The sequence below is a fragment of the Heloderma suspectum genome, chromosome 1 (genome assembly GCF_057233095.1).
Source record: "Heloderma suspectum isolate Gila_16-S chromosome 1, 16-S_ref, whole genome shotgun sequence".
NCBI classification, from domain to species: Eukaryota; Metazoa; Chordata; class Lepidosauria; order Squamata; family Helodermatidae; genus Heloderma; species Heloderma suspectum.
In genome coordinates, this window is record NC_139458.1 from 251,177,470 (window position 1) to 251,204,557 (window position 27,088).

The following is a 27,088-nucleotide window of genomic DNA, read 5'->3' on the forward strand; positions in this document are numbered from 1 at the left end:
AACTTGAGCCGGACATCCTAGAGAGTGAAGTCAAGTGGGCCTTAGGAAGCATTAGTAACAACAAAGCTAGCGGAGATGACAGTATTCCAGCCGAGCTATTTAAAATCCTAAAAGATGATGCTGTTAAAGTGCTGCATTCAATATGCCAACAAATCTGGAACACTCAACAGTGGCCACAAGACTGGAAAAGGTCAGTTTACATTCCAATTCCAAAGAAGGGCAACGCCAAAGAGTGTTCAAACTACCGCACAATTGCGCTCATTTCACATGCCAGCAAGGTGATGCTCAAAATCCTACAAGCTAGGCTTCAGCAGTATGCGAACCGAGAACTACCGGAAGTACAAGCTGGGTTTCGAAGAGGCAGAGGAACTAGAGATCAAATCGCCAACATTTGCTGCATCATGGAGAAAGCAAGAGAATTCCAGAAAAACGTCTATTTCTGCTTCATTGACTACGCTAAAGCCTTTGATTGTGTGGATCACAACAAACTGTGGCAAATTCTTAAAGTGATGGGAGTACCAGACCACCTTACCCGTCTCCTGAGAAACCTGTACGAGGGTCAAGAAGCAACAGTAAGAACCAGACATGGAACAACCGATTGGTTCAAAATTGGGAAAGGAGTACGACAAGGCTGCATATTGTCACCCTGCTTATTTAACTTATATGCAGAGTACATCATGAGAAATGCCGGGTTGGATGAATCACAGGTCGGAATTAAGATTGCCGGGAGAATTATCAACAACCTCCGATATGCAGACGATACCACCCTAATGGCAGAAAGCGAAGAGGATCTCAAGAGCCTCTTGTTGAGGGTGAAAGAGGAGAGTGCAAAAGCTGGTTTGAAACTCAACATTAAAAAAACTAAGATCATGTCATCTGGCCCTATCACTTCCTGGCATATAGAAGGGGAAGAAATGGAAGCAGTGACAGATTTTACTTTCTTGGGCTCCAAGATCACTGCAGACGGTGACTGTAGCCATGAAATTAAAAGACGCTTGCTCCTTGGGAGGAAAGCTATGGCCAACCTAGACAGCATAGTAAGAAGCAGAGACATCACCTTGCCGACAAAGGTCCGTCTAATCAAAGCTATGGTTTTCCCAGTAGTAATGTATGGCTGTGAGAGCTGGACTATAAGGAAGGCTGAGCGCCGAAGAATTGATGCTTTCGAACTGTGGTGCTGGAGAAGACTCTTACGAGTCCCCTGGACTGCAAGGAGGTCAAATCAGTCCATCCTAAAGGAAATCAACCCTGACTGCTCTTTCGAAGGACAGATAATGAAGCTGAAGCTCCAATATTTTGGCCACCTAATGCAAAGAGAAAACTCCCTGGAAAAGACCCTGATGCTGGGAAAGACTGAAGGCAAAAGGAGAAGGGGACGGCAGAGGATGAGATGGCTAGATAGCATCACGGATGCAATGAATATGAACTTGAGCACGCTCCGGGAGAGAGCGCAGGACAGGAAGGCCTGGCGTGCTATGGTCCATGGGGTCACGAAGAGTCGGACACGACTGAACAACAACACAAACTGAATATGAGTCAGCAGTGTGATGTGACTGCAAAAAAGGCAAATGCAATTTTAGGTTGCATCAATAGAAGCATAGTTTCAAAATCACAAGAAGTAATAGTTCCACTCTACTCTGTGTTAGACCTCGCCTTCAATACTGTATCCAGTTCTGGACACTGCACTTTAAGAAGGATTCAGATAAATTGGAACTAGTTCAGAGAAGGGCAACAAAGATTAATGGAGCGTGTGAGTTTTGAATGGTTGAGGATATGTTTGAGTTGTGAGTGGGTAGTGAGAGTGTGTGGGAAACTCTGTTGTGCAAGGATGTTCTTAGAAAATACAGAGATCCATGGAGATGGTGCCTGTATCCCAGCAATGTGGGGCAGAAGGAGATATGGCAGGAGGAGTTGGGACATCAGAGTAGAATAGGTCACAGATGCTTATACGCCGTTACCCTTCTACCCCCCCCCCCCCAAGCTCTCATGTACCTGGTAGGTCATCCACTGTGCCCTCCTATCTTGCAATGCTGCTATTTAATGCCAGGTTGGTCCGCGATAAAACTGCACCCATTCACAACCTAATTGTGGTTGAGAAGACTGATCTGGCATGTATTACTGAGACTTGGGTGGCCGAGCTGGGTGGGAATGACCTGACTGAGCTCTGTCCACCTGGGTACCCGGTGCAGTACCAACATAGGCAGGAGGGGAGCGGGGAGTCGCTGTGGTTTACAGAACTTCCATCTCTTCTCACCAGAAAACCACTCCACCTTTGAGGGGTTGCACCTGTTGTTGGGCCATAGAGACAGATGGGGGATTCTGCTAGTGTGCCGCCCACCCTGCTACCCAGCAGGTGGAGGTGGTCTCAAGTGTGGTGGAGGAACCCAGGATGGGGGTTCTGGGTGACTTTAACTTCCATGCTGAGGCTGTCTCCGGAGCTCCTGCTCAGGACTTTATGGCCTCCATGATAACGATGGGGCTGTCTCAGTTTGTCATTGGCCCAACACATAAAGTAGGGCACACCCTTGATTTGTTTTTTGCTCCAAGTTCTGAAATGAGTAATCTGAAAATTTGGGTAACCCCATTGTCCTGGCCAGACCATTTCCTGGTGAGATTTGAACTCATGGTGTTACTTCCCTCCTGCAGGGGTGGGGGACCCATTTGGATGGTCTGCCCCAGGAGACTGGTGGAACCCAATGGGTTTCTGAATGCTCTTGGGGATTCTCCAGTGGACAAAGCTGGTGATCCAGCTGAGGCCCTACTCTCAATATGGAACAGTGAGAGGTGGAGGGCCATTGACTTGTTTGCACCTGAGTGCCCTCTCCAGTGCTGTGCAGCCCACTCTGCTCCCTGGTATACTGGGAAGCTATGGAAAATGAAACAGGCTGGACATCGGCTAGTGCGCAAATGGTGCAAGACTCGAAGCGAAGTTGATTGAGCACACTCTAGAGCACATAATCATGCCTATGGTGTAGTTGCATGGGCAGCAAAGGAAGCTTATTTCGCTGCCTTCATTGCGTCCTCAAGTAGCTGTCCAGCGGAGCTCTTTCAGGTGGTCCAGGGGCTGTTAAAATTCTCCCAAGCAAATGGGGCCTTGGTCTCCTCAAAGGCCCACTGCGATCGCTTTGAGGACAAAATTGCTTGTCTCCGCAGTGAACTTGTTGTTGCTCTCACAGTTCCAGTCAAGATATCTGATGCCACCATCTGCCCGATTTTGTGAGATCCATTTCAGTTGCTGCAGCTTGATGGCATGGACAGGGTACTTGCAGCAATGCGACCGACCACGTGCTCTCTCGATCCTTACCCCTCCTGGCTAATAAAAGCTAGCCAAGGGGGTATGATTGGGTGAGTCCAGGGTGTGGTAAAAGCTTCTCTACAGGAAGGGGTAGTCCCTGCTGTCCTTAAGGAGGCAGTAGTGCAAGCACTCCTGAAGAAGCCCACTCTGGACCCAGTAATATTAATCAACTACTGCCCAGTTGCAAATATCTCTTTCTTAGGGAAGGTACTGGAGAGAATCTTGGTGGAGCAACTGCAGGAACCCTTGGAGGATACTGGTGATCTAGACCTATTCCGACTTGGGTTTCGACCTGATTATGGGACTGAATCAGCCTTGGTCACCCTGATGGATGACTTTTATATAGAGAGAAACAGGGGGAGTGCAACCCTGTTAATTCTACTCCATCTCTCATTGGATTTTGATACCATCAACCATGGTATCCTCCTGGATCAACTCTGTGGGATGGGCATCGGCGGCACTGTGTTACAGTGTTTCCAGTCCTACCTGCGGGGTCGATTTCAGAGAGTAACATTAGGTGACCATTTCTCAGCCCCTTGGCAATTGAGCTGCAGGGTACCATCTTGCCCCCCATGTTGTTTAACATCTATATGAGGCCACTGGGAGTGCTTATTAGGGGATTTGGAGCGAGGTGCCATCAGTGTGCTCTACCTCTCTGTAATATCTGAATCAGGAGAGGCTGTGCAAGTCCTGGGTCAGTGGCTAAACTGAGTAGTGGGCTGGATGAGGGCCAATAAACTGAAACTGAATCCTGGTAAGACAGAAGTCCTGTAGGTGAGTGGTTCCCTAGTCCGGGAGATAGGCTTATAGCCTGTTCTAGATGGGGTTGCACTCCCTCTGAAAGATCAGGTTCATAGTTTTTGGGAACTCCTAGATCCATCACTGTCGCTGGAGGCCCAAGTGGCCTTGGTGGCTTGGAGTGCTTTTTACCAGCTTCGGCTGGTTTGCCAACTATGGCGTCTCCTGGACAGGGGTAGCTTGGCCACAGTGGTACCGGCATTAGTAACCTCAAGACTGTATTACTGCAATGTACTCTATGTGGGGCTGCCCCTAAGGCTGCTCCGGAAGCTGTTTTTGGGAGCTGCCCCTTTTCAGCATGCAACTCCTTTGCTGAAGGAACTGTACTGGCTGCTTATTTGCTACTGGGCCAGATTTAAAGTTTTGGTACTAGTGTGCAAAGCCCTAAACAACCAGAATGCCTGAGAGAGTGCCTTCTCCCTTACCAACCTGCCTGGTCACTGAGGTCATCAAAGGGCACGCTTCTGGTGGTTCCACATGGACCTATGGCCTGATTGGAGTCCAACAGGAGAAGAGCCTTCAGTGTGGTGGCCCGTTTCTTTGGCACTCCCTGCCTCTGGAGGTCAGGCAGGCACCAACACTGTGCTCCTTCAGGCACCTCCTAAAAACAGCTCTTTTCCAGGAAGCACTCCTTAACTGGCCAGCCATAGTTTTTGCTGGCATTCTGTTTTTAAAAGAAAAAAAATAATATGGTGTTTTAATTCTTCTTATCTTTTTATTATTTTACCTTTTATGTTCACCGCTCCAGAATCTGTTTTAGATGTGGAGCAGTATACAGATGTTGTAAATAAATAAGAGCGAGGGACTAGAAACTAAGTCCTATGGGGAAAGATTGAAGGAACTGGGTATGTTTAGCCTTGAGAAGAGGAGACTGAGGGGGGATAGAATCATAGAATCATAGAATAGTAGGGTTGGAAGGGGCCTACAAGGCCATCGAGTCCAACCCCCTGCTCAGTGCAGGAATCCAGGTCAGAGCATCCCTGACAGATGGTTGTCCAGCCTCGTCTTGAATGCCTCCAGTGTGGGAGAGCCCTAGGGAATTGGTTCCATTGTCGTATTGCTCTAACAGTCAGGACGTTTTTCCTGATGTTCAGCCAGAATCTGGCTTCCTGTAACTTGAGCCCATTATTCCGTGTCCTGCACTCTGGGATGATCAAGAAGAGATCCTGGCCTTCTTCTCTGTGACAACCTTTCAAGTACTGGAAAAGCGCTATCATATCTCCCCTCAGTCTTCTCTTCTCAAGGCTAAACATGCCCAGTTCTTTCAGTCTCTCTTCATAGGGCTTTGCTTCCAGTCCTCTGATCATCTTTGTTGCCCTCCTCTGAACCCTCTCCAGTTTGTCTGCATCCTTGTTAAACTGTGGTGCCCAGAACTGGACACAGTACTCCAGATGAGGCCTAACCAGTGCTGAGTAGAGGGGAACTAGTACTTCCCAGGATTTGGAAGCTATGATTCTATTAATGCAGCCCAAAATAGCATTGGCCTTTTTTGCAGCCACATCACATTGTTGGCTCATATTCAGCTTGTGATCGACAACAATTCCAAGATCTTTCTCGCTTGTAGTGTTGTTGAGCCACGTATCCCCCATCTTGTAACTGTGCATTTGGTTTCTTTTTCCTAGGTTCAGAACTTGGCATTGATCCCTATTAAATGTCATTGTTTTCTGCCCAGTGCTCCAGTCTATCAGATCACTTTGAATTTTGTTTCTGTCTTCCAAAGTATTACTGTCCCGCCCAATTTTGTGTCATCTGCAAATTTGATCAGCATTCCCTGCCCCTCCTCCTTCAAGTCATTAATAAAGATGTTGAAGAGCACTGGGCCCAGGACTGAGCCCTGCGGTACCCACTCATTACCTCTCCCCAGTTTGAGAAGGTCCCATTGATAAGCACTCTTTGAGTCCGATTCTGTAGCCAACTGTGGATCCACTGGATCGTTGTTTCATCTAGCCCACTTTGAGCTAGTTTGCTCATCAGGATATCATGGGGCACTTTGTTGAAAGCTTTGCTGAAGTCGAGGTATATGATGTCTACAGCATTCCCATGGTCTACAAGGGAGGTTACTTGATCAAAAAATGAGATCAGATTTGTCTGGCAGGACTTGTTTTTGACAAATCCATGTTGGCTTCAAGTAATCACGGCATTTCAAGGTGCTTCCAGGTGGATTGCTTTATCATCTGCTCCAGAAATTTCCCAGGGATTGATGTCAGACTGACTGGTCTGTAGTTCCCAGGTTCCTCCTTTTTACCCTGTTTGAAGACAGGGACAACATTAGCCCTCCTCCAGTCATCTGGCACTTCCCCCGTCCTCCATGATTTCTCAAAGAGAATAGACAGTGGTTCTGAGAGTTCTTCTGCCAGTTCCTTTGTTACTGTAGGATGCAGTTCATCTGGCCCTGGAGATTTGAACTCATTCAAAGTAATTAGGTGTTCCTTGACCATATGCCTATCGATCTCAAGCTGCAATCCTGCCCCATTCAGCCTGTACTTTGCCTTTGCCAGGGGGGTCAGAGACCCTGTTTTGGGAGAAGACTGAGCCAAAGTAGGAATTGAGCACCTCTGCCTTTTCTTTCTCATCTTGCCATCCTTATTTAATAGCTGAACTACCATTTCTTTCCTCTGCCTTTTACTATGCACGTAGCTGAAGAAAGCCTTTTTGTTGTTTTTAGCATCCCTCGCTAACCTCAGCTTGTTCTCAGCTTTAGCCTTCCTGACGCCATCCCTGCAATTCTGTGCTACCTGCCTGTACTCTTCCTTTGTTACTTGGCCTTCTTTCCACTTCCTATATGTGTCCTTTTTTGTTTTCAGGCCATCCCTAAGCTTTTTGTGAAGCCACATTGGCCTCTTCTGTTGTCTTCCACCTTTTCTTCTTGTTGGAATTGTTTGTGATTGTGCCTTGAGAATTTCCTTTTTTAAAAGCTCCCACCCATCTTGGACTCCTTTTCTCGTTAGCGTCGCTTGCCATGGGACCTTACTGATCATTGTTCTGAGTTTATTAAAATCAGCTTTCCTAAAATCCAGGGTACGCGTTTGACTACACTCGGCTCTTGCTTCCCTTAGAACCAAGAACTCAAGTGCAACATGGTCGCTTTCCCCCAGAGTTTCTGCAACTGCTAGGATCAAGTCAAGGATAGCTGATCCTCTAGTTCCTTCCTCTACTTTCTGTAGGAGGAAGTTATCTGCCACACAAGTCAGGAATTTCCTGGAGGGGCCATGTTTTGCAGAATTTGTCTCCCAACAAATATCAGGGAAATTGAAGTCCCTCATTACTACTACATCATGCTTCCTTAAAACATTGGCTATTTGCTTTTCAAAAGTTTCATCCTCGTCTTCTCCTTGGTTGGGTGGCCGGTAGTAGACTCCAACCACCAGGTTCCTTTTATTCTTTGCTCCATTTATTTTGATCCAGATGCTCTCAATGGGGCTACCAAGCTCATCCTCCTGTATTTCTGTGCAGAGATATGTATTTTTCACATACAGTGCAACAACACCTTCCTTTCTGTTCCTCCTGTTCTTTTTGAACAAGTTATGATAACACTTTTCCAGTACCTAAATAGTTTTCACACAGAAGAGGTCTGCAACCTGTTATCTGTCATCCAAGAATGTAGGACACAAAATAACAGGCTTAAGTTACAGGAAGGCAGATTTCAGTTGAACATCAGAAAAAACTTCCCAACGGTCAGAGCAGTCAGACAATGGAGCCAACTGCCTAGGGAGGGGGTGGGCTCTCTGTCGTTGGAGATATTCAAGCACAGACTGGACAGCCATCTGTCAGGGATGCTTTAAACTGGATTCCTGCACTGAACAGGGGGTTGGTCTTGATAGCCTAAATGGCCCCTTCCAACTCTATGATTCTGCTATTCTAATTCATGCAGCAAGCTGTAGGTCTTCCCATATTCGTGGGTGGTATTCTCTTTGCCCCTTCCTCCTCTTCTGTATATGGTAGGAGAGAATGAAGGGAAAATGGATTCTGCCAGTACCATGGTGGAGAACCATGGGGGAGAACCTGCCTCTTTAGATCTGTTGCCTCTTGTGTATTGGCCTCGAGTTTATGAAACAATGCCTAACAAAGAATATTAGAACTTTATTGAGATAACTGCATACATCCACTTATGGAAGCACAGAACTTTATGGAAATCATATGAGAAGGATGGTCATTGAATCCCCTACATATTTTTCTTACCGTTTTGCACCTATTAGGAAATGTACAATATGATATTAATTTGTAAAGTCTTTTCCAGTTTTCTGCTAGAATTTCTGAAAATGAAGAATCAAGGCTTGCTCAAAGGAAAAGAAAGCTTCCAGCATGGATGCTGCAAGAAAACCTAAGGGTTCAAAGTCCATCAACCTCAGTCCCTGAAAGAGGTAATTGTGCAGTACACTTATTATGGAAGTCTCAGCTGTTTTCTTTACTGAATTGGGTTTTTTAAACTATAGTTAACACAACTATGCAAATTCTTAATGTATTTTCAGTTTGATATGACTGTGTTGTGTCCACATCTTAGTCTCTGTCAGGCCAAAGTGACAAACCCAGTAAACTTAGAGTATGATGAGATTCTGGGACTAAAACCTGAGACATCCATGTGTTTGATGTAAGTGGAGGATGTGCATGTAGATTCCTATGCACATAAGCCCAATAATACTCCATTCTTACACTTCAAAAGTGCAGTATTGACATTACACATCAGGCATAGATGAGTGGAGACCTATGTGCTCATGTGTCACTTAGATATAGCATCAACTATCTGTAGGTGAGGTTGGGCATAATTCTGTTCCCTAGCTGCTCATCAAGCTTGCAAATGTGTGTCATTCCTTACCTTGTTTTTCACTTACAAGTTACATTCTCCAACAGTTAAAAACAAAGGAGAAACTTGTGAACAAGGTGCTCTAAACACCTAGAGCTAATTTTAACACAGCTGGCCCATCTGCTCTTTCAAGTCATTCTTGCTAAACAGTTTATCATTTCTTAATAGTATTGTGATTACTTTGTTTGTCGGCGCATTTCTTCAAATACACTGTATTACGTAACAGCTGTTGCATTGTAAAGAGGTTATGGAGCAATGAAATGTGGTTCACTTTAGTGTCAGTTGCCAGAACTGCACATCAGAAGTAGGATTGTTGTATATACTTAATTTGCATACACACCTTAAGGATCCTGACCAAATAACAACTGTAGGAATCTTGCGGCTATTGCTGGTTATGTCAGTTTTGTTGCTAGTGTTGTTGGACACTAGATAGGGCCAACTAACTATGTTGCTCATCAAGTAACGAGGTGCTTTTGTGCACTTGTAGGTAGCAATTGGGATGGTCAAAGGATGGGTGGGACAATAGAGAGGTGAAAGGATATGTTCTTATTGGCTTTAAAAGGGAGTTAGACAAATTCCTGGAGGAGAAGTCTATCGGTGGCTACTAGTCCTGATGGCTATGTGCTACCTCCAGTATTAGAGGCAGCATGCCTATGCCCATCAGTTGCTGGGGAACATGGGCAGGATGGTGGTGTTGCACTCATGTCCTGCTTGTGGGTTCCTGGTTGACAGCTGGTAGGCCAGTATGTGAACAGAAGGCTGGACTAGATGGACCTGTGGTCTTATCCAGCATGGCTCTTCTTATGTTCTTATGATAACTATAACTAAAATCACAGCTATGGTGTTGCCTGTGAGCTGCCAGCATGTGAGGTAGTTGCATCTTGCCTCATAGGCGGATGTTTCTGCTAAAAGTGACTCTACCTGTTAATATAGCCCCCACCAACTTTCAGTAGAAATGTCACCCACTTTACATGTTGCAAGTGAGGTGGAATGTAAAGCTAGCCCACAACTCTACATTGGGCCAAGCAGTAGGTGATTCTGTGAATTTGCAGCATGTGCTGCCACAGTTCACCTGCTTGGCCTTTGCATTATGTATCGTCATAGATAGGGGAAGGAGGACTCACTAATAGTTAGGTCCTGATAGTGTACAATGTGGTCAGTCCTGCTTGGGTAGCAGTAGCTGAGATGTCAGTGATTAATCCATTGAGTGCAGGAGGCCAGCCCAGTATGGGGTAGGCTCTGCCTCTGGGGCCAGGAAGGCAGTCTCAGAGAAGACTTTCCAGAGGAGGTAGGGCCTCCCCCATGCTCGTCAGTTTTACTTCCTGCCTTGTGGAAGGAGGCAGCTTCTCCGAAGCTCTTGCGTGTGGAGAACAGCAAAACAAGACAAAAAAGAGGCAAAGAAGAAAGAAGACCAAAGAAGGAGCAACCTTTGGTCACATGAGGAGGAGGGGACCACTCCTTTGACACACAGAGGGCTGGCTTGTGGTGGGGAGAAGGATCCAGGACCCCCTATCAAGGGCTTTTTACCCATTGCCGCACAGACGGCTGCAGGACTTCTCAAATGCCTGGAGGGGGCTCTGCTCAAACAGCTGGGTCCTGGAAATGGTGACAGAGGGCTATTCCATAGAGCTCCAGAGACCACACAGGGAACGCTTCTTCAGCTCCCCCCATCGGAACAACCCAGCTAGGCATTTGAGGACTCTTGCAGCAATACAACACCTCTGTCAGGTCCGAGCCATTGAGAGGTGCCTTGGAAAGAGAGGGGTGTCTTCTCCCTCTTCTTCGCAGTCCCGAAGAGGAACGGCGGGTCCAGACCCATTCTTGACGCCACCAGAAGGATCTCTGAGCTGGGGGATCTTTCAGCAGAGAAGGACCTTTGCATTTTTCACAAGGACAAGGTGGTCCTCTGCCCAGACCCAATCTTCATCCCCAAGATCAACTCTGATTTCCACAGAACCCAGGATCTGGTCATCCTTCTGCCCTCACCCTTCCAACCCCCAGGAGAGGGAATGGCATACCAGGATCAGGCCCCACAGGCAACACAGCACCCTATTTGTGTCCTTCAGACCATCCTCTTTGGGCAAGAAGATGTCAGTAGCATCCCTGGCATGCTGGCTACGTGAGTGCGTCGCACTAGCCTACACCTCCAGCAGCCTAATGGTCTGCGAAGAGGAGAGGATCTATAGCCACTCCTCTCTGGGAGTGGGTGCAGTGTTGATAGTTGAAAAGTGGGAAATTTGCTTCTGCACTCTATTCAACAAAGAAATGTGTTGGCAAGGCCACAAGCCAAACACTGAGTTTAAATCAAAACTCTCTGAGGTGGCTAGCTATACTTCCTTACCTTGATATTGACATATTGATTAAGAGAGACAGATTTGATGGTCTGCAAATCAGGGAGCTTAGGAGTACATCTTGCTACTGTAGGCCTCCTCTGGTCATCTACAAAGACAGGAGAATAAACTAAAATGTGAGCAGACAAGATCAGAGAAAACATCCCTGACTCGTATATCTCACTTTTCCTTGACAATAGTCCAGAGCAACTTATGTGGGCCATCTAGCAGTTTCTGACCTAATTTCAAACACACTACAGCATTTCTTGCACCTTGATCATTGTGAAGACTAAGGGGCCACACTGATGTGGGGGTCTGTCTGTTATAGTCTATTCTCAGAATCGTCAGGCTAAATTTTGAATCTCAGCACAAGAAGGCTGGCACAAGAGCAAATCTGTCATGGGCCTTGCTAGGTTGTGTCACAAATCCACAGGGAATTAGAACCTTGACACCCTGGCGAAACACAATATCACACGAGTGGAATGTCTGCTTGCATAACAGGACTTTCTCTTCCTTCTTGCCCCCCCCCTTCCTCTGCACCCCTCCATTTTCTGCTCTGGAGAGTCCCCCAACCTCCCAGAGGTGATCTTGAAGATGCATGGGGGTTGCTAGGGAGAGTTCCCCATTCTGCTGATGGAAGCAGTTCTATCAATGGGAAGACTTAACTAGATACATCCATAATATGCAAAATATATGCAAAATGTTGTTCATAAGAGACCAATCCACACAGTAACTAAGCTCAGACAAGTCTCTTTTGGAACAAGTATGCAGCATCAATACTTATTTGTGTATGGAGAAGGGTTATCCTGCCATTCTACACTATTGTATTCTAGAAAAACAAGAATTTGTCTTTCTGTGCATAGTGTTCATTACAAATATGGTACATTCTTCTCTTCCCCACTTTGGAGGTACTCTGCTTGCCCCACCTAGTTAAGAAACTTTATATGCCTGCAGCCCTTGCAGCTTAGTGGTTAATGAGTTGGGGCTGAAGTACAAGAGAAATTAGCCTTTCCTTGCTAAGCTCAAGCACTCTTCATAGTGTGTGTGTATTCCCAGTGCTTTGCTGCACTGTATGAGGGAGGGGATTACAAGGCCAGCCGCAAGAAGCTCAGACGGTCATATAGGTGAAAAATGGAGTATCATTTCAAATACATTAAAACAAATAAGTACAGTATCTAAATGGATGACTGTTCTATAGACCAGTGTTCTGCAAAGTGTGCTGAACAACTTTTTAGCTTGCTACATACCTAGCAGGTTGATTGCTTAGATAATGTTTAATTACACCATAAACAGTTGAAAGTTGTCAGAAATATGCATTTAAAAACTGGTTCTAGACTGCTAGTTTAAATTATTGGCTGATTTCAGAGAGAGGATTGTTGAAATTACATTGCTAAAGGAAATTGGGGAACATTTGTGTACTATTTTGACTGAAGTCATCTTAGATTATTTTCCCCATGAAGCCCTTGGAGACTTGATACCCTTCCCCTTGACCCTGTGCCAGGATTGACCCTGACAGCCTTGCTAAAGTGGAGAAATGATCACTGCAAACCGAATGATTGGCGGTATCCCCAGTTCAAGATGGAAGCACACATTGGGGCTGTTTACATGTCACGGTAACCCGTGGGGGGTGATTAGCCATGCAGAGTTGGTTGATTTGCAAACAACCCCATGGGTGGCTAGTGCACCCACTACACAATTGGGCAAACAACACACCATGGGTGGGTTGTTTGCCTGATTGTCCCCCTCCCTCTCAGTACTCCAGCCTGCAGTCCTGGTGGCAGATCCATCTTGTCTGCCGCCAAGTCAACCTTCCCAGCTTCGATTGTGATCTGGATCAGGTCCCTTTTAAAAACATTTTCCTGGTCCTATTTTTGCATAAAAACTTGACCAGGAAACATTTCCCACACTTCCCTGTAACCGGGGAATGTCTACAAATGGGGGCTCGTTTTATTTTTTTAAAGATGATATGTGTGAAAAATTGGGGGGTGGGGCAAATCCAAGCTCTCCCAAGGACTATGTTTCCTCAACAGTCTGGGGGGGCTGGATTAGCCCTCCCACCCCCGATTTTCCACACAGCCAGTTTGAAAATCCCAGGGAAACCTATGGAGATAATTGCCCATAGGCTTCCATTGGATTTTCAAAGTGCCCATTCTCCAGCCTCCACCTCTGAAACTGAGAACCAAGTCCCTCAGGAATGCCTGCTTTAGCTCACTTGGTTCTCTTAACAAGAGAAGTAACATGGAAATAGAATTAATAAAGGTAGCGTAACAATTCAATCAACATGTGGGGATTTGGATGTTTAAAAAACAAATAATGATTTATTTAAAACATGAAAAGTTATAAGTTATTATTAATCAATGCTTATACCTACTCTTCCCTGCTAAAATACTACACACAAAACCCACTACCTAGAAGTTCTTTCTTTAGTCCCTAAACCCTATCTGATTCCTATCTGTCAGCTTATCCTTTATATAACCTTATAACCTCCCACCTTTACTCACTCTCTGGCATTAACCGCATCTCACCTGGGTTAAATTTAACAATATAACAACACATCTAACAATATAAAAACATATAACAATATGACAAAGCAGGAAGATGTTACAGGGGGTAACCCAGCCCCCTGCAGTGGGTCCTTGGGGCAACAGGACCCATGGTGGGAAGGTGAAATCCCCTTCCCGCAATCTGATTTTTGGAAGGGGCATTTAAAAAAAAAATTCCTCAGCCCCATTTTGTGCAAAATGGGGCTGCGGACATTTTTAAAAAGGCAAAAATGGGGTGGGGGATCTAAGCCCCCCAGCAGGGACCATGGGGGCAACACAGGCGGCTTGGTTTGGCCCCTGCCCCCAATTTTCCTCACGGGGCACCTTTAAATCCCCATGCAAGGCAATGGGATTTAAAGCATCCCATGCACAAAATTCCTCTTTTTGTATGGCAAGGAGCAAGGTGCCGGGGTGGCAATGCAGGGGACTCCCCATGGCCCGCACCCACCCTGGCACAACTATGAAACCCTCAGGGAGGTGGATAATTTTAAAGGAGGTGGGAGTGGGGGAAAAGGGTTACAGTTACCCACTTCCCTACGTGTTCCCATTCGTGCCGGGGGGGAGCTTGGGGGGGCTCCCCCACATAGCCCTCATCCCCCCCAGCACCCCCTGCTTGCCATACAAAAAGAGGTTTGTCTTTGGTGCATGGGATGCTTTAAATCCCCATGCAAGCCAATAGCGATGGCCTCCATTGCCTTTCATTGGGATTTAAAGAGACAATTTAAAGACCCAAATGCAGGCTCTTTTCTTTTTTTTTTTTCCTTTGGTTTCCCAAATGCTGAGCACATGTGAAGTATCAGGAAACTGAAGGTTACCGGCTCCCCCCCTGCGCCCCCCACGCCCCCCACGCACCCCTACATGTTGCCCAAACATGGAGGGGTGCAGGTGGGGAGAGCCAGTATCCAACCCTGCGACTGCTGCCTCTGCTTTGCTGCTATCACTTGAGAAAAGGCAGAACAAGCCATCCCTATGGGGAGGTGGGAAAGCACCCCATTTCTACTGAAGAGATGGGGTGCCCGGCATGGGGAGGAATCAGAGGGGGTGCCTCCACCCCCTCCCCATGCTGGGCACCCCTGCTTTTTCAGAAGAAACAGGGCACTACATTTTCTTTCCATTTCCTCATTCAGATCTTGTGAAAGATCGGAATGATGGAAAGAAAAAATATACATGGAAAGGAGGGGTGGGGGGAAGTGAATGCCAAAGTGTGGGAACCGCCTAGGGTGTCCCCACCCCACCCCACCCCACCCCATTCCGAATAGGGAACCAGCAAGCAAGTGGGTGTTTGAGACCCTTCTCCTGTCCGCCACACTATGAGGAGGGAGAAGGCATCAGGGTCTTGAACACCCACCTACCTGCAGGATCCCCCTTTATGCCAGGTGGACCAGCACCCCAAATGGGTCCTACCCTTGGGTATGCACTCTCCCCCTCTCCCCTCCAACCTTTTCAAAAAAGGGTTGTTTCCCAGGTCAGGGAAAAATCCTTCCTTTTTCAAAGTCAAGCCATGGGAAGGCTTGCTTCTGCCACTCTTGTCAAGCAGCTCGCTGCCTGATGCTCTTTATCCACAATGTGCTGGCAGATGGCACACCAACCTATTGTGCGTAAAATAACCCTTACTGCAGACTGTGGGTTCTCAGGGTGACTTATTTGGGAGAAGTAATCCACCGTGGGTGGGGAAAAACAGCTCACAGATGACACTCTAACCCATCACTGGTTACTCCGAAAAAGAAACCATCGTGGGTTAGCATGTTGTCCGAACCCAGTCATTGTCAGTTGAGTTGCTTCACCGCAAGCAAAGTGAGAAATCTAGGAGGAGATGTGCCTCGGCAGATACCGAGATAATAGGCAAAATTTATTCAACATTTTCTAGCCATCTTCAGTATACATAGCTGAATAGGATGGATGGCTTCAAACTTCTAAGGATATTATTCTGTATTATCTTCTAAAGACTAAAGTTCAGAAGAAGTGCCATATAAAATAAGCTTTAAGATTTGACATTTTACCTATGTAAGTAACTACTAGATTTAAGGTGTTTTTTTTTAACTGGGCTTTAGAACAGTAGGAATTAAAACAAGAAGTTGTTTTCAAATAAGCTCTAGGATGTGCAAACTTTATTAAAGTGTGTTTTTACATAAATGCAATTTTACATTTAAAATGCAACTATTAGATCATACCACACAACATAATTAGTGCAGATAGAGTGTGCATTGATAGTTAACATAATAAAATAAAAAAACAAGGATTGCGTAATGTTTGTTTGCTTGCTGAGCATAATTATTCATGTAAATGATTAGTCTGTTTCAGCGTTCCCTCCATTTGCTGAGTACATTTGTTTCCTCATTGAACTGGCAAATGAAACTAGAAAAATAAGTCTTTGCTTTGCTTTAAATGTAGTCAATCTGATGTCCATATAAAAAAGATTTTACTTTCTTGGGCTCCAAGATCACCGCAGACGGTGACTGTAGCCATGAAATTAAAAGATGCTTGCTCCTTGGGAGGAAAGCTATGGCAAACCTAGACAGCATAGTAAGAAGCAGAGACATCACCTTGCCGACAAAGGTCCGTCTAATCAAAGCTATGGTTTTCCCAGTAGTAATGTATGGCTGTGAGAGCTGGACTATAAGGAAGGCTGAGCGCCGAAGAATTGATGCTTTCGAACTGTGGTGCTGGGGAAGACTCTTACGAGTCCCCTGGACTGCAAGGAGGTCAAATCAGTCAATCCTAAAGGAAATCAACCCTGAGTGCTCATTGGAAGGACAGATACTGAAGCTGAAGCTGAAATATTTTGGCCACCTAATGCGAAGAGAAAACTCTCTGGAAAAGACCCTGATGCTGGGAAAGACTGAAGGCAAAAGGAGAAGGGGACGGCAGAGGATGAGATGGCTAGATAGCATCACGGATGCAATGAATATGAACTTGAGCACGCTCCGGGAGAGAGCGCAGGACAGGAAGGCCTGGCGTGCTATGGTCCATGGGGTCACGAAGAGTCGGACACGACTGAACGACTGAACAAAACTGGTGTGGTATAGCAGCAATAAAATAGAAAGTTAAAAAGTATGAGCAGTTCTTATTCATCTGTCTATTGTAAAGGTTGTAATTTGTAGAAATGAACATCTTGATGAAGATGACAATGAGAAACTGTCACTGCAGTAGTGTATTGGAGTGCAGTTTATTCATGCTGACTTCTTTTTCAGTGAGTACAGGCAAATATTACTGAAAATGTCATCCATAATAGCAAGTGCTTCATAACACATGCTGATCATCAAGGCCATTGTGAAGTCATGCAGCCCATTCAGCATCATAAAAGCATTGGGATTTGTCTTCCAGGATGACTAAGTGTACATTCTAAAAAGATACTAACTTTATTTATTGCTGATATGCTCCTATCCACCTGTTGTACCATGACAGAGGAAAATAAGCCCATCAGTTCTGATAGACATTTACTAGGCTTTTAAAAAGAGACTCTTTGGCCAGTGAAGAAATGGCAGGTGGCTGCTGATGTCCAGTACGAGCTGGTCTACATCCCCAGATACTGAACAAATGAAGATGTATACCTAGCAATTACTCTCTCAGAGCTTTTACAGCCAGCGGTTGATCACCTTGCACCCAAAATGACCTCCTGAATGGTTTACATATTTTGGCTTTTTAAGGAGCCAGTTCAGCATCCAGCGAAACATGCTGAATGTTTGGTAGTCTGGATCCACCCACAGGATTAAGGGGGGCTGTTTTATTCTGCCCCATGAATCAGAGATGGGGATGAAGCGTCTATGTGTCACTACAGGTTACTTGTTTTCTCTCATCTTAATAAAGAACACATGCTGATAATGTATTGTATTTTTTATTTTTGTAACGGGTAGCTTTTTGCACAAGTTGAGAGGCACAGTAAAAACAAGACCTGGAGCTGACTGTGGCTCAGATCATGAGCTTCTTATTGCAAAATTTCAGCTTAAATTGAAGAACCTAGGGAAAACCACTAAACCATTCAGGTATGACCTAAATCATATCCCTTATGAATATACAGTGGAGGTGAGGAATAGATTTAAGGGATTAGACCTGATAGACAGAGTGCCTGAGGAACTATGGACGGAGGTCCATAACATTGTTCAGGAGGTAGCAACTCAATCCATCCCAAAGAAAAAGAAATGCAAGAAAGCCAAGTGGCTGTCTGATGAGGCTTCACAAGTAGCTGAGGAAAGAAGGGAAATGAAAAGCAAGGGAGAAAGGGGAAGATACATCCAACTGAATGCAGTGTTCCAGAGAATAGCAAGGAGAGACAAGAAGGCTTTCTTAAATGAACAATGCAAAGAAATCGACAAAGAAGGCAGGGACCTAACAGAAGCAGATGAGATTAAGAAGAGGTGGAAAGAATACACAGAAGAACTATACAGGAAAGATCTCAATGTCCCTGATAGCCATGATAGTGCGGTCACTGAACTTGAGCCAGACATCCTAGAGAGTGAAGTCAAGTGGGCCTTAGGAAGCATTACTAACATCAAAGCTAGTGGAGATGACAGTATTCCAGCTAAGCTATTTAAAATCCTAAAAGATGATACTGTTAAAGTGCTGCACTCACTGCACTCACTTGATGATGCCAACAGATTTGGAACACTCAACAGTGGCCACAAGCCTGGAAAAGGTTAGTTTACATTCCAGTTCCAAAGAAGGGCAATGCCAAAGAGTGTTCGAACTACCATACAATTGCGCTCATTTCACATGCCAGCAAGGTTATGCTTAAAACCCTACAAGCTAGGCTTCAGCAGTATGTGAACCGAGAACTACCGGAAGTACAAGCTGGGCTTTGAAGAGGCAGAGGAACTAGAGATCAAATCCCCAACATTTGCTGGATCATGGAGAAAGCAATAGAATTCCAGAAAAACATCTATTTCTGCTTCATTGACTACGCTAAAGCCTTTGATTGTGTGGATCACAACAAACTGTGGCAAATTCTTAAAGTGATAGGAGTACCAGACCACCTTACCTGTCTCCTGAGAAACCCGTACGAGGGTCAAGAAGCAACAGTAAGAACCAGACATGGAACAACCAATTGGTTCAAAATTGGGAAAGGAGTACGAGAAGGCTGTATATTGTCGCCCTGCTTATTTAACTTATATGCAGAGTACATCATGAGAAATGCCGGGTTGGATGAATCACAGGTCGGAATTAAGATTGCCGGGAGAATTATCAACAATCTCAGATACGCAGATGATACCACCCTAATGGCAGAAAGCAAAGAGGATCTAAAGAGCCTCTTGTTGAGGGTGAAAGAGGAGAGTGCAAAAGCTGGTTTGAAACTCAACATTAAAAAAACGAAGATCATGGCATCTGGCCCCATCACTTCCTGGCATATAGAAGGGGAAGAAATGGAAGCAGTGACAGATTTTACTTTCCTGGGCTCCAAGATCACCGCAGACGGTGACTGTAGCCATGAAATTAAAAGATGCTTGCTCCTTGGGAGGAAAGCTGTGGCAAACCTATACAGCATAGTAAGAAGCGGAGACATCACATTGCTGACAATGGTTCGTATAATCAAAGCTATGGTTTTCCAAGTAGTAATATATGGCTGTGAGAACTATCAGGAAGGCTGAGCGCCGAAGAATTGATGCTTTCGAACTGTGGTGCTGGAGAAGACTCTTACGAGTCCCCTGGACTGCAAGGAGGTCAAATCAGTCAATCCTAAAAGAAATCAACCCTGACTACTCATTGGAAGAACAGATACTGAAGCTGAAGCTCAAATATTTTGGCCACCTAATGCAAAGAGAAAAGTCACTGGAAAAGACCCTGATGCTGGGAAAGATTGAAGGCAAAAGGAGAAGGGGGCGGCAGAGGATGAGATGGCTAGATAGCATCACCGATGCAATGAATATGAACTTGAGCACACTCCGGGAGAGAGCGCAGGACAGGAAGGCCTGGCGTGCTATGGTCCATGGGGTCACGAAGAGTCGGACACGACTTAATGACTGAACAACAAATGTATTTAAATAGGATCTCATATTGCTTAGTTTTGCAGGGATCTTTAACAAACCAGTACAGTTGGTTTTAAAATGATACATTGAGGTGGATTATTTTTTTAAAACACACACATTTGCATTCTAAAATTTTCTAATTGGTTAAGTTCTTCATAGCTTCAATATTAGTTTTTTATAATTAATGTTCTTTGCATTTTCCATAGGAAATAATGAAGAAATAAGCAAATATTCAGGAAAAAAACAGAAAATGACTGAAAGTGAAGATGCTGCACTTGCAACACAGGTTCTGGTTTCAGTTTGCTTTGTCTTTTTTCTTTTCTTTCAAATTAGACCATAATTCTAACAGGCAAGAATGGGTTGCAAGGGTCAAGGTGTGCAGTGTTTTGTGCCCGAAGATGTATTGTGTCCCCAGTGGGGTCCCTGTCAATGTAGAAGCAGCTGATAAATGTCAGGACCAAGTGGCCAGTTTTGTGCATGCTCCAGTTCTGTCCCTCCCTGAGTACACCTTGCTACTTCCACAAAAAGGAGAGCATTCACTTATGTCAGAGGAAGTAACACACTTGTAACCCCATGTGCAGGGGCCAGATTTTGCCCCTCTTCTGATGGTATCCTAGAATAAAGCTGCTTTTTCTGACATATAAGATGTTCGCTGTCTTTCACTTCAGTGGATAAAACTCAAGCATTAGGGATGCAATCTGATGTAGGTAAAACCTGCCCCTCTCATACTGATACTGGAGACCTCAGAGTGCAGGGCAGAGGGCAAGTGTTTGCCCATTCCATTGGTATCCTTGAGAGTAGCACTTGATTTTATCCCATATAACTGGCCACCATTTGTTTAAATAGGAAAAGCAATGTTAGAGCAGCTATGGACATACTGCAGAGTTTGGCAATCCAGCTGTGCAATCACCACCAAATGGTGCAACCAAAATAATCAAAAGCTTAACAATATATATCTCATTAAGGAGACATTGAGCCTCGCCAGATGCATGTGAATGAGTCCAGAGGAGCCTTGGGCTCACACCTTTGTCCTCTCTCTTCCCCTTGTGCATAACGATTCCGTATGTCCAGTCCTTGTTTGCAGCAAACCATAGTTTGCTTATTTGGATGAAATGGCAAAAAAGATTGAAACTGCTGTGCATGACGGGTGGTGGAGGAGAAAGCACATGAGCCCTCAGGGGTTGCTTGTGTAATGTTAAGCCATGGTTTGGCATTATGTCTAAGGAGACCCACTCTTTGTTGCAAGGGTTTATGTTATTGTGGTGGTGCAATGGCAGGTCTGTTCCCTCTGCAGAATCTTATGTATCTGGACTAACAGGGATTGGAAGGGGGATTTCCCCTCTTCCCCAGCGTGCGGATTGTGACTGGCAGGTGCCGCTCCAGAGCACCGTGATAATTTGTTCTGTATTTGGAATGTTATACTTCAACTTCAGTGTAGTGGGAGCTTGTCAGAGAAGGACAGTATAAACCAGCTTTACCCAAGCTGGTACCCCCAGGGCTGGCTGGAGAATGCTGGGAGTAGTCCAACACATCTGGAGGGCACCAGTCAGGGAAGGCTGGCATAAACTCAATCATACTTAAGGCTATCTCTCTCAGCATCCCTTTGCAATACATTCAGTGTTTTATGTGTTGCTGCTAGAGACAGACAGCTTTTCCAAAGTCAAGTTATAGTAACTACTTCTAAATGGCTTAATACTTGGGACACAGCAGTGGACTTTGACATTGGTGTGTGCATGTGTGTGTAGTCCACCTGCCAGTTACTGACCCTGTGAAACACAGGCACAAGTCAGCAGGCAGATAATTGTTTGTGCCTTTGATAGCTTAAGCCTGGAGTGGAGCCAAACAGCCTGATTTTCAACACTTCTGTTTGGAGGTATATCACTTTGTTTTAAATTTCTGTTTTTTTAAATTTCCAAATAAGCTTGCTTAGAATTTCAGCCACTGCTGTTTGTGGGGTGGTGGGAAACAGTAGTTATAACTTCTGGTTAGTGGGTGGAACCGACAACAACAAAATCCGTTGGACATGGGATTAACCTTAGTGTTCTGTGATTTAGCCAAGAGAGATTCTGTTAAGAGGAGTGTGATGTTTTGAATTCTTACTAATCAACAGCTAGCCACAAGAGAGCAATTTGGGTTCTAATCCTTCAACACATATTATGAAAATATATGCCTAGAGTTGGTAACATTTAAATCCCAGTATTTTTCTTGGCACAGTAGAGGGAATTATTCTTGCACATTGCTAATTAGACATTTTGCCAGCAGAATTGTTAAAGGATACTATGGGGACGATCTTTAAAGACACGGGTGGAAAACAGGCTGTCATCCAGTCAGCTGCTCGGGGGTAGCTTTCTGCACTGTTTTGGCCCTTTTAATCTACCAAGCACTGAGGCATGTATAAACTTCTTTAATGCTGTTTCACAGCCAATTTCATTGTTCCCATTTCAGCATCTTAATGCTGGGAATGGTGCTTTGCTATTCAATCTAAACTTCACTTCATCTTAGTGAGCACTTGACGTGTTTGTTAGCTTTCTTTCTTTAAATAATAACAAAAAGGTTTGAACAAAGATTGCATGCATACTCACACACAAGGTGGGATTCCTGGGGGGACAGGACGGGGAGGCTACCCCCCTCAGATCCCAGCTACATTGGAATCAATGGAGTTGGGGAAGAGGCTGCACCAGGAGAGGTATTCCTGTGTGCCCTCTTCCCTAATGTAACCACTTCAGCACAGTGTGAATTGGGCATGGCTGTGGGCCACACAGGTGGCCTCTGAGGGCTGCAGGTTGCCCAATCCTGTTGTGCAGCATTGCAAATACCATCCCATTCCCCTGTGTTGCCTAAGCTAAACCCTGATTTATGTTTTGGTCATGTCTCACTTTGACTACTATGACTTTTCTTTTCTTTGTAATTCTCCTATTGTACCTCAGTCATTTCACTTCTATCCAAAACTCTACTGCCACAATGAATCTTCTCTCCCATTAGTCAGACCATGTGACAGACCTACCTCACACTTTTTGTCTTTACTTTAAAGGTCTCCCTGGCATGGGCCTTAATTTCATTATATCCCTGTTGGTGACCTCCACTCCACAGCTTTACCACCCTCCGCTGTTTAAAGGTGTCTGGCTCTCTAACATGACCCTACCCATTCTCCCTTGCTACCCAATCCAGATATGGAGGTTTTGCCAAGTCTCCTTTCCCTCAAATCCCTCCTCAAAATGCTTTTGTCAAGGCTGCAGCTGACTCCCAAGTTCCAACACACTCTGAAGTTTCAATACATGTAATTATATACACTCACCATCCGGACCCTAATTTTCCTAATTGCCTCTTAAAACTGTAAGGTCTTTGAAGCAGGAACCTGTCTAGTTTTGCTTGTAAAATGTTATGTACACTGATGAATTAAGCTAGGCTCTGTGCTTATGCAAATAATTATGAACTAAAATCTGTTTCATGAAGAATTTCACACCAATTTCCACAGGATATACAGGGAATATCTACTGAACCTGTTGTGGAAAAAATGGAAAAGAGTGAAAGCAAAATAGTACCTCAAATTGCTGAAAGTTCTATGGGGCAACGTAGTCATCAGCTTGAGAATAAGGAGTTGGACCTCAACCCAGATGGACAGGCTTGTCAGCCCACTGAAACAGATACAAGGAAAAACAAATTGGAGAATGTTAGCTCTAAAGCTGAGCAAGTTTATCAGGACAAGCCATCACATTCTTTGCTTCACCAGGGCGAAATTCAAGAACTTATGCTAAATCAGGATAATGAAACAGACACTTCTAATTTAACTGAAAGTCAAGATGTACTACGAAGCTCCAATGTAACCAGACACCAGAGGACAGCTTGCCAGTATGGGAGAAGCTGTTACAGGTAAAATCAAATTGTGAATCTTCTAGATGGCCAGATTGAAATACCTGCTGATATGTAACAATGTAACAATGTAACCTGTGGGCAGTGAAGTTCTTGTACTGCCAGTTCTTGTGTTTAAAAACATGTTTTAATTATTTACAGTGAGCAGATGAGCTGCCTCTTCAGAAGTGAGTGTAGGAAATTATATTCAGATGGATAACCCAAGGATGTGATGGCCATTATGACCGATAAGCAACATGCAATCTAGGTGAATAAAAACCAGCTTGTGCCAGACAATGCAAAAATAATTTTATCAGGCAGTAATAGTCTTAAAACTTACACTATGAATAGGCAATGTTGTGGCATGTTTGTATTTGCTTCCCTTTATTTTCAATATTGGGGTTATTTTGCTTCTGATATTTTAGGGCAGAAGACAAAGTTTAGCTAACAGTGTGATATTAAGCTGCTTTACTTAAAATAAATCCTACTGCATGTTGTAGGTAGATGTGTTTAAGAATGCTGCTGAAGTCTGCAAAGCAGATTTGGGGTGCGTTGGGGGCTTCATGGGGGAGGAGTGCAAGGAAAGTGCCATTGCATCAGCAGAAGTTCTATTGCATGTACTGAAGTCTGCTTGCACAGCATTGGATCCAACCCAATGTTGGGAATTTGTTTTGAACAAACAAATGTTCAGGGATTCTGTAACAACAGGTGTATTATTGTTTCTCTTAACATTCTGTACAGAGTGGTGAAAGGTAATCTGTTCAGTGTGGTATAAACTCTAGTGCTAAAAGAGAACACTGGATTGGAGGCAAGAAGGAATGGTTTTCAGAGGGTAGCAATGTTAGTCTATTGCAGCAAAAACAACAAAGAGTCTTGTGACACCTTAAAAACTAACAAATTTGTTCTGGCATAAGCTTTTGTGGTCTGTAACCCACATCATCAGATCATTGGAATGGCACGCTGAAGAATTATTGAAATATAATAGCCGTGCTCTTCAGGTTTTGTAAATGGAATGAACCTCATTTGTAAATGTGGTGACAACATGGTAAGGAGTGGTCTATATATATTGATAGTACTATAGGGGAAGTAGGATTGCATCAGTGAACCATAAGTATTGTAGCCAATTTAATTCATTTCCTAATATATATTGTTGTAATATTGGGGCTGGTTTTGATTATTTTAGTGCTGTAGAAAAACCCAACTGCCATAGGTGTTATATACCAACTTTTTGGTATATATCTGTAGTTGCGCTAGCAATTAATACAAACTATATTTACTTGCATGTGGGGTTTATTTTGGTTTCACTGTCAATGCTGTTTGTCTCTTTATGACAGTAACATTGTCAAAACTTATTTTGTGAGACTAAGAATATTTCGTCACACATGGTTGCATTTTAAACAGCCTTTGCTTACGAACATGATAGTTTTGTAAAAGCACTGTTCTCATGTAAAAGCTGCAAGTTTGTTTTTCTTTAGAATAAGCTGTAATGAGAAGAAAATGAAAGAGCACAATTTAAGACCAGGGTAGTAATTGTGTAGCTTTTTGCATATTAAAAGAACATTGAAGCAATTAGAAAATGGACATTTGGGAAGTAACTATACATTCTTGAGCAAGATTAAATGCTAGGAGAATTGTGTAGTATGCAGCTTTTATGTCAGTGTTTATGACTGACATAAAAACACAGTGTTATGTGTTTATGTCAGTATGTCATGGGAACTGCTGAATGTTAAGATTTTTCTGTTTCCCAGTAAGTCTGTAATCTTTTGTTTAGGAGGTAACTTTGTGTGGCACCAGATAAATATATTAGAGCTAGCAATATTTCTGAAAATCAAAAGTGTATCCTATTGATTTACTGAGTGAACTTTTAACAAAATATGTACCTTATCATTAAAACCAGAGTTCTTACCAGAGGATTAAAAAGTAGCCAGTTTTAACACCAGTTAAACTGGCATGCTAGCTTGGCCATGCTAGCTGGGAATGATAGTAGTTGTGTCCAACACATCTGTAGGTCATCAGGTTGAGGAAGACTGGGCTAGCTTCTTTTCCAGATAAGAACATAAGAAGAGCCATGCTGGATCAGACCAAGGGTCCATCTAGTCCAGCATTCTGTTCACCCAGTGGCCAATCAGCTGTTTACCAGGAACCCACAAGCAACAAAATAGCAAATGAAAATCAATCTAAGTACAAACAAACGAAACAAAGATAAGTGTGTTGGCCATAAGAAAAAATCCAAAATCCATATTAGTGTAATAAAGGTATGACACTATTATGAATTTTGGGATCCAAGTGCAAAGTGATGCATACTGAGGCAACAAATCGTGACTTCATATCTGTACTGATGGGGTCAGAATGGGCTGTGAATACTCAACAAAGAGATCCTGTGGTTATGGTGGACCGTCCACTGAAAGAAAAACAAAAGAGAAAAAGAAAAAGTCAGCTTGGTGTGCCGGGGCAGTGAAAGTGGCCAGATCAGTGTTAGGAGCTGCTTAGGATCATGTGAAGGGCCCAGTGAAATTGTTGATTTTGAATAGCTGATTGCCATGACTTTGAGATGCCCCTCTGTTTCAGAAAGAAGGCTGCAGCAGAAAGGGCTATTGTTCAGTTAAAAAATATGCCTAAAAATCCATCGGGCTCATGGAATTAATTTCACGATTCTTTGGTGCTAGCCAGTGTTATGAAATAATAGGAATTGTTATTCCTATATAATAAAGCTGTCAGTATCATAATTCTTTTATATGAACCATGGGTACATGTGCATTTGAAATACTGTGTAAAGGTCTGTTCTCCCCATCTCCAAAAGGCTATAATGCTAGAAAGGTACCTAAAAAGAATGACTGAAATTATCAGGGGGTTAGAACATCTTCCCCAGGAGGAAGGGCTAAAGGATTTGGGATTTTTTATTTTGGGGGGGGGGGGGAGATGCATAAGGGTTGGGGACGTGGTAGTGATGTATGAAATTCTGAGTGGTATGAAGAGAGTGGCTATAGAGAGAGCTTTCTTCCTCTGATAATACTATAGCTTTGGACCACCCAGTGTAACTGGTAGGCAATAGGCTTAGAACAGATTAAATTAAGTATTTTTTTTCACACAATGCGTAGTTAACAGAATTCACTGCATCAGGATGTGGTCATGGCTGCTAGCTTAGATGGCTTTACTGGTAGAAAGGTCTATCAGTGGCTGTTAATTATGGTACGTTAATAAAACCGCCATGTTCAGAGGTAGTATTCCTCTGAGTTCCAAATGCTAGCCCTATGGGAGAGGGTTGTTACCTTCATGCCCTGCTTGTAGGTTTTCCCAAGTCATCTGCCTTGCTGCTGTTGAAAGCAGGATGGTAGGTCCTCAATCTGATCAGGACTGCTCTTACATTCTTAGGTGCAACAGCTTTAAATGTCATTTTCAAAAGCTATGTAGCTTATGGTTAATTGTGAATACACTATATGGGTGATATCCAGTGTGAACATGCGTGCTTGGTTTAGTTTGTTGCATTGCATTTCCCCCAGCCCTACACTTAT

At 44.1% G+C, this 27,088-nt stretch overlaps 1 protein-coding gene across 9 annotated transcripts in view; it reads left to right on the plus strand.

The window, feature by feature from the left end:
* APLF (aprataxin and PNKP like factor) overlaps positions 1 to 27,088 on the plus strand; it is a 51,112-nt gene that overhangs the window by 14,438 nt on the left and 9,586 nt on the right. For all 9 annotated transcript variants that reach the window (XR_014786278.1, XM_084823972.1, XM_084823928.1 and 6 more), the window contains 3 exons: positions 8,331 to 8,454; positions 19,934 to 20,013; positions 23,203 to 23,597. Coding sequence is in view for 8 of the 9 variants with exons in the window: in XM_084823972.1 (XP_084680098.1) it covers positions 8,331 to 8,454; positions 19,934 to 20,013; positions 23,203 to 23,597 (599 nt within the window). In the remaining variant the exon portion in view is untranslated. The remainder of the gene's footprint in view (positions 1 to 8,330; positions 8,455 to 19,933; positions 20,014 to 23,202; positions 23,598 to 27,088) is intronic.